The following is a 7634-nucleotide window of genomic DNA, read 5'->3' as shown; positions in this document are numbered from 1 at the left end:
AAACTGCGATGCCGGTCCCCTCCCTCCACGATGCCGCTGCCTTGCTGCCCCCCACCCCCCACCCCCTAGGCTGCTGGCCCACCGATCCTTCAAAACCTACCGCCCCGTGGAGTACTTCCTCAGCTTCCTGGCAGTGCACGCCATCCAGGGGCCCCCCATCGAATGGGTGTCCAACCACCGGTGAGCGGCCGCAGCAGCGGGGCGGACTGCCGGCGGGAAGGCAGGGTTTGCGGAGGCCCGCGCGCAGCAGTCATGGCGGCGGCCAAGGCAGAAATAAGCAGCAGGGTTGTGCGTATGTGGTGGCCTGGACAGGCTGGCCCGGGACAGGCGACCACCAGCCGTGCGCAGTGGCCCGCCGCCTTGCTGCCGCGCGGCCTGTTACCTGTCGCTCGACGCAGCAGCTACTGCCGGCCTCCTGCCCGCCAAGCCTCTGCCCTCCTCTTCCCCTTCGTAGCGCGAGTGCTGGGTATCTCGAATCGCTGACGCTCACCCCTCCCCACCCCCCAGGTACCACCACCTGCACTGTGACACACCACTGGACCCGCACTCGCCCTATGAGGGCTTCTTCCACGCCCACATGGGGTGGCTGTTCGAGAAGGCAAGCAGACAGGGGGCCGGGCGGACAGGGCGCGGAGGGGCAGCGACGCCGCCGTGGCAGCTGGGCAGCAGCCGAGCGAAGCCCCAGGGGGGGCAGTGTCCCCCTCCATCCGCCTGCGGAGCAGAGCGTGGGCCGTGCCGCGGCAGCAGCTGCTTGAGTGCGTGCATTTGTACACGCATGACAGCGCACTCCCAGCGCCCGTGTCCTGGCTCCAGCAAGGGCCCTGAGCGCTCCGCCGGCCCCTACTCACCCCACTGATGGCATCTCCCCTGCGCCCCCCAGGCTGACGTGGAGCGCTCCTTCCTGGACCGCGCCAACGCCAGGGACCTCAGCGCCCAGGCCTTCTACCGCCTCATGGAGGCCACATGGGTGCACCAGGCCGTCGCGCGATACGCCCTGACATTCGTGAGCGCCCCTCGCACAAAGCCGCGGGGCGGGGGCCTGCTGGCGTGCATGCGGGCGTGCGGCGCAGTGGTGGGGGGATGAGACGCGGCCCGCTTCCCGGGTGCGAGTGTGGCCGGCCGGCCGCGGCGCGCATCAGCCCTAAACTCTGAATCCGGGCGGCTGATTCCTCGTGCGCCGCTGCGCCGCGCAGGCCGTGGCTGGCTACCCCGGCATCGTGTGGTCCATGGCCTTCCCCACATTCATCGGGTGGCACGAGACCTTCCTCGTCAACAGCGCGGCGCACATGTGGGGCCGCCAGCCCTGGAACACAGGTGCGTGCACGGGGGCGTGCCACGGTGCCCTCGCCTGAGCGTATGCAGCGCCGGGCGCCGCAGCGGCTTGGGCGGGCGCGGTCGGTTTGTCTGCGAACACTCCTGGCGGCCCCCCCACGCCTGTGTGCCGGCCGTCACCCTCGCAGGCGACCTCAGCCGCAACAACTGGTGGGTGGCGCTCATCAGCTTCGGGGAGGGCTGGCACAACTCGCACCACGCCTTCCCCAGCAGCGCGGCGCACGGCCTCGACGTGAGTCAAGGGGACGGCGCAGGGAGGGTTGCCCGCGGGGCAGCCAGCGGGGCGAGCGGGCGTGCTGCATTTCCAGCGGGCGACGCCAGCCGCCCGGCTGCCTTGCCAGGCGGTGGTCCCCGATGTGCCGCTTCCTGGTGCCAACATCGACGTTGCCCCGCCAGCCCTCGTGCGTTTCCCTTCGCCCTCACTTGCACTCACCCCGTCTTTCCTCGCGTCACCCCCTCTTCCCATCACCACCCCCCTCCCTACAGCCCTGGGAGATCGACATCGTGTACACCTGCATTAGGATCATGGCCGCCCTGGGCCTGGCCTGGGACGTGAAGCTGCCCAGCAAGCGCGACATGGAGCGCCGCCGCCAGCCGGACGGCAAGCAGAAGGCGTGGTGAAGGGCCGCGCTCACCAATAACATCACCAGGGCCTAGTGTGGCATGTGCACGCGCATGTTCTTGCGTGCGTGTGGCCCGCCACTTGCCGTGTACGAGAGTATTGTGCGACGTCCATGCTGGCCAATGGGGGCGGCGTGCTCCACGCCGACTGATGCCTCTTGCCTGGCACTACCACACACAAGCGAGAGCACACTCACACACACCAGGCTCCTTTTAGAAGCTTAGCCGCGGTGACAAATTGAGCACACTTGCTTGAAAGGCCGTTGGTTCCGGAGATTCTCGGTGTGCTGGCGGCGATTGAGCAGAAAAGCTACTCCTCTTGTGAAGCGGGTCCACCTACTCATTCGGTGGGCGGTCGGGTGCGTAGCGCTCACTGCTGCACATTTCTTCGTCATTGGGTCACACCTGCCAGCTAGGCTGAATGCAATTATGGGCCATGCTGCGATGCAGCACAGCCCTTTGCCACTGTCAATCGCTGCATGTCCTTGCTGCAAGCTGTAGGGAGTGCAGGAGCCAAGCGCTGCTGCCCTGCTGCCTGCCCCTGTCTTTATTCAGTTTGTACGGCTCGTGTGGGCCCCCGTGCGCGTGCTCTGCCGCTCTGACGTCTCTGCAGCCCCCCAAAGGCTGGATATGAAGGCCAACCTGATTCGCACGCCCTTCACAACACTTATCCAGCAATGGCTGAGCGCACGTTTGATACTGACTTGCTTCTGATGGAATGTGGCCAAGGTGCTTCGTGCGACGCTCTTTGTCACGCCTTGGTCTTTCAGGCACGCCCGCATGCTTGTGTGTCGCCCAGCGCCCAGCCCAGGCCTCTGGGTGCGTGTTTCTGCAAGCTCTCTCCTTAGCTCGACGGCTTTTGAGGTCTTTGTGTGAGTTTCGATGGCTAGCGGGTTTTTGGTGGTCACAAGGGTATCCGAGGCGCAACGGCTCCAGGAGCATAATAGCACACGGGGTCCTTGGCTTGGTGCGACAACACCATGCCCGCTGCCTGCCGCGTTCCGCAAGCCGCACCCCCTAGCCACATTGCTCTCGCACTTTCCCACGTATGCCGCTCTGACAAGCATGCGGCCTGCTGCATAAGGAATGTAACATGTCGCATATTTCGCCCATAAGATGCTTGATTACGGTTCTTTTACGGTGCACCAGATCCACGGTGCTCCTGCGCCTGCTTGAGCGGCACCTACAACATGTCAGATGCTTGTAGCGCTGAGAGAACAACACCGCGGGAAAGCTCGGCAGCTGCATTGATACTTTTTACTCAAAGTCATGAACCTTGGCTGCTATGCGTGGCATGTACCACCTGGGGTCCCGGCAGCGCCCATCCGTCCTACATCACTGCGCACACAAGCGACGAGCCAAACCTTGATTGCCCTGTTGACGACGTGTTGTGTGGGAGTGGTCAAGGCCACGCAAGTGGGCTTGTTGATGTATGCTGCAGCGCTCATACAAAATCTCCTTGCTTAGTCACTGCAATTAGACTTCACAGGTCGCTCACAGCGCAGGGGTGCCCTCATACTTGATGGGTAGTTGTCGACAAGCAAGCTTCACAGGCGGCCAGCAGTGCAGGCGGCATGGGCAGCGGATTAGCCGGACCTGCTGCAGTTGGCTGGCAACCTTGAAATAGGGGGTCCGGCAGGAAACTGCTGACAATCCTACGAGGACGTCAGCGTGAATGTCCTGGCTGATGTGTGGCCCGGCAGCGGTCAAATAATGCAGGGGCAGGGCATGCCCTTGGGCCCTGAGGCTGCGGTCCGGGTACCAGAATTTCACTCAAAGCTCTGGCATGTCACCACCTGATATGACTTCATGTATATCACAAGTGGCACAGACGCGCTTGATCGTCGCTGATCGCGGGCCTGTACTTTCAATCGTGATCTACCCCAGCGAACGCTTCGGAATACGGTGTATCAGGGCACTGGAGATTCATCATTCCACGACCCCACAGGTCCTCGCGAATCGCAAGATTTTCATTTCTGTGTCGCAGCGTGCAGCTTGAGCTGTACCGGTACGTGGCTGCTGCTGAAGCGAATGATACTCTGCATCCAACCAGACAAGAATTTCCTGCCGCAAAGTACAGGTGTAGATCGCCCTCGCCACACACTCGTTGACAGGTCAACGCTGCAGTAGGCGCCGCCGTGCCAGTGCCATGAATAGCCTGGAGGCAACCCGCGTGCTGACAGTACTGGAGGAGATGGTCGACAATCTCCGGTGGGCGCACATCATCGGTCTTTTGAAGAGTTGTTGCTGCGACTTGCTTGAGGTGTTGTTGGGTCGATGGCAGTGACCGTTGGGGCTGGGCGCAACACACGGCACAGGTTGATATCGTACGTCACTGAGGAGGTGTTGTTCTCATCAGACCAGCTGCAGGAGGTTTTGGGGGAGGTGCGTCGTGCAAGTGTGCCGCTCCCGTGCGATAGGCCACAGCCGCAGACGTGGCCTGGCGCCGCTGCATCAACGCGATATGCGCGCACACCTGCCCCTGTTGGGTGTGCTTGATGCACGTATTCAGACGTGGGCTTGGTCTATATCCCACAGATGACAATGCGCAAGTGTCACCGCTATGAATTGTGTCCCCCAACCCAGGACGTCTGTGACCGGCTGGAGGGCCACGGCGGGGCGCTCACCGCCTGGCAGCGGGCTGCGGCGCAGCTGGGAGAGGCGCCGGGCCAGCAGCAGCAGCAGCAGCAGCAGCAGCAGCAGCAGCAGCAGCAGCAGCAGCAGCAGCAGCAGCAGCAGCAGAAGCAAGGAGAGGAGCAGGGACAGGGACAGGAGCAGTTGCAAGAGGAGCTGGGGGCGGCGGCCGTGAAGACCGCTCTGGCCCTTCTCCGCGCGCTCCGGGTACGCGAGGGGCTTGGGACGAGACAGACAGCGCTGAGCGCGAAGAAGACGAGGCTGCGGCTCCAGCCGCTAAGCTGCCTCTGTTCCTTGCGGATGGACACGGGCACGCCATTGGCAGTGCCTATGCAGCGCGTCATAATGTGTGTGGCTGCGTGTGCCGTTGTGCCCTTGACACACACCACATGGTCAGCGCCCCGCCCCCCACCTCAATCCACAGGCGTCGCCTGAGGCAGAGGTGCACCTGTCGTCGCTGCGGCCAGAGCGCTCTGATGCGGCCATGCAGGCCCTGGAGGTCTTCGGCAAGGTGGGCCGCACACGTCAACCCATCCCCCCTTCCTTGGACCGTGACACTGGCGGTATCCTGGTCAAATGCCACCGTCGAGTTGGGCAGTTTGCAGCCTCTGCCCGCATTGTTTATGAAGGCCTCGGTAAGGCCATCATGAACGCAGCTTACAGCCAAAACTGCCCAACGTGTTGCCATACGGCTCTTCAATGCTTGTCGCGCCGCAGATGGTGGGCCAGGTGCGCAGGCGCCTTGGCACCACTGTGGAAGAGGATGCGTCGCGGCGCGAGCACCAGGGCGTACTGCGTGAGCGCCACGAGCGCGCGGCTGCGGAGAAGCTGCAGCTGGAGCACAAGGTGCGCGCGGGCTCACGGGCTCGATGCCAGGGGGCAGGCCAGCAGCAGCAGCAGCAGCACCAGCAGCAGCAGCAGAAGCAGCAGCGGCAGCAGCAGGTAGGTGCAGGTTCATATCCACCAGCAGGTGGAGGCCGCTGATTGCTTGCTCAACTCAACAATCTTTGCCCATGATGTGTCCAGCTGAAGCTCCATCGCCTGGAGCGCGCGCGGCAGCTGGGGATCCTTCAGGCCGCTCAGGTGCGGGTGGGAAGGGGCGCTTGGGGTGCGAAACGCGTGGGGCTGAGTGTCCCCCTCTTACCAATGTTTGGCTTATGCCTGCCAATGTTTACAACGCCAGCGACCACCATGGCCGTGTCACCCCGGGATTGGTAATTATCCCCAATGATGCTGCTCTGCTGGCAGGATGCGGCCGCAGGGGAGCTGTCCGCCCTTCATGTTGAGAGCAACGCGTCACGCGGTACAGCAGAGAGCAGCACCGCGGCCCAGGTTGCGGCGGCTGAGGGCGCCTTCAGGGAGCAGCACGGCGCACTCAGCAAGGAGGTGCGGTGCAGGGCGCGGGGTCTGGAGGGTAATTGACAGCAGTCCCTCTTATGAAGTCTGCGGCGCGTTGACAATGACCAAGATCCTGTTGACCGCCTCTGCAACGCGCCTATTGTTGGAATGGTGCTCTCTGCCGACCGTCCCCTCGTCCCCCTCACCCACCAGCTGGACGCGGCACAGCGCGAGCTGGCGTCTTTGCGCGAGGACACGCGCGCCACCGCCGCTGCCGCCCGCAAGGCGCGCCGCCGCGCGGAGGGCGACTGTGAGGCGGCAATTGCTGAGTACGACGGGGAGGTGGGTGGCCGCGACAGGGAGCTGAGGGCGGCCGAGGCGGCGCACCAAGAGCTGGTGTCACAGATAGAGGTGGGCGGGCGGTTGGGGTGGGTCGGGGTGTATTGTATTGCAGCATGCAGAAGCAGGGTTGAGATCATGGGGCGGGATGAGATCCACCTGGCGGGTATATCTGATCCACGTCTGCATGGTTGCAGGCAGCTGAGTGCCGCGCCCTCACCGGGTACCCCGGCTGCCCTGTCCCCCTGCAGGCCGCCCTAGGGGAGCTGGAGGCGCTGCGCCGCGAGCGCGCCGCACACGAGGAGGCGCTGCGGGCGGCGGCGGCCGAGGCGCGGCGCCGCGAGATGGCGGAGCTGCGGCGCGAGGCGGCCGCGTACGCCATACAGAACGCGTGGAAGGTCATGAAAAAGCGGCGCGCAGCGGAGGCCAAGGCCAAGGGCGGCAAGGGCGGGAGCGCCAAGAAATCGGGCAGCGCCACCAAGAAGAAATGACGGCCAGGAGGTCAAAGGGGCTGGTCTTCAGTCAAGTCTACACAGGACTTGCAAGCATGCAACAGTACCCAGTTATTGCCATGCGCACTACCTCTTGTGGGTGTATTGAGGGTGCCTCCCCAATGGTGTGTAATTGCGTCTACAGTGCGACAGAGCGACTGCACCCACGATGCCATGCCGCCACACCAGCACAGAGGGTCCGCATGGCCATCCAAGTGAATCGGCTGCTCAGCCTTACCGTACGGTGTCATGAAAGGGTTTGCCACTTGCTAGGTAATAGGTATCAAATCGCGCAGTGAGAGATCACCCGTTAGATCTGCGATCGCCGAAACGGCTTGGGGGTCTGATGCAAAGACCACTAGCATATTCAGTGGCGGAACGGGCTTCGTCAAAATGGGACGTGCAGGCGTGGCGGCACGCACACCGTCGGGTTGTGCGGGCCGCGGCTGGCGCTGGCGAGGGGCCTGGGTCGCGCAAGGAGTTGCCAATCTTCCCACTGAATGTGGTGGCCGTCCCGCACGCCGTCACGCCGCTGTTGATATTTGAGCCGCGGTATCGCGTGCTGTTCAACACCCTCATGGATGGCCTGCCTGACATAGAGGACGGCCTGGTGCAGGTGGGCGGGAGAGCAGTCCGCGCAGACGTATGTTGGGCTGTGTGTGTGTGTGTGTGTGTGTGTGTGTGCGTGCGTGCGTGCAAACGTGTGTGCGCTTGTGTGCATGTGCACGCGCGCACGATTGGAAAGCAGCTAGTTCTGTTCAAGGGAACATCGGGCAAGCGGATGCGAGGGCACATGGCAAGCTAGGACGACAGTGCACGCATGTGCACTGGTGCAAGTGAAAGCAGTACAGAGGGTCAGAGGGGCGTGACCTGCCGGTG

The 7634-nt window shown here is 63.5% G+C and overlaps 2 protein-coding genes across 2 annotated transcripts; both read left to right on the top strand.

Moving 5' to 3' along the window:
* Positions 1 to 69: 69 nt before the first annotated feature.
* Positions 70 to 1953, top strand: MNEG_11416 (hypothetical protein; the record flags this gene model as incomplete). The annotated part of the gene is made up of 6 exons (XM_014040113.1): positions 70 to 180; positions 455 to 524; positions 881 to 1003; positions 1194 to 1314; positions 1461 to 1564; positions 1819 to 1953. Coding segments are annotated over 6 exons (664 nt in total), but the record flags the coding sequence as incomplete, so codon positions are not given.
* A 2149-nt stretch (positions 1954 to 4102) lies between these two features.
* MNEG_11415 (hypothetical protein) lies at positions 4103 to 6755 on the top strand (the record flags this gene model as incomplete). Its single annotated transcript, XM_014040112.1, has 9 exons — positions 4103 to 4164; positions 4272 to 4338; positions 4540 to 4794; positions 5012 to 5098; positions 5305 to 5529; positions 5614 to 5670; positions 5836 to 5973; positions 6139 to 6267; positions 6516 to 6755. The coding sequence occupies 9 exons, from the start codon at positions 4103 to 4105 to the stop codon at positions 6753 to 6755; spliced, it is 1260 nt and encodes a 419-aa protein (XP_013895566.1).
* Positions 6756 to 7634: the final 879 nt, after the last annotated feature.

Source organism: Monoraphidium neglectum (genome assembly GCF_000611645.1).
Source record: "Monoraphidium neglectum strain SAG 48.87 unplaced genomic scaffold scaffold02731, whole genome shotgun sequence".
Taxonomy (NCBI): Eukaryota; Viridiplantae; Chlorophyta; class Chlorophyceae; order Sphaeropleales; family Selenastraceae; genus Monoraphidium; species Monoraphidium neglectum.
The sequence above is the reverse complement of the archived record's forward strand: the minus strand, read 5'-3'. Positions and strand labels throughout refer to the sequence as shown.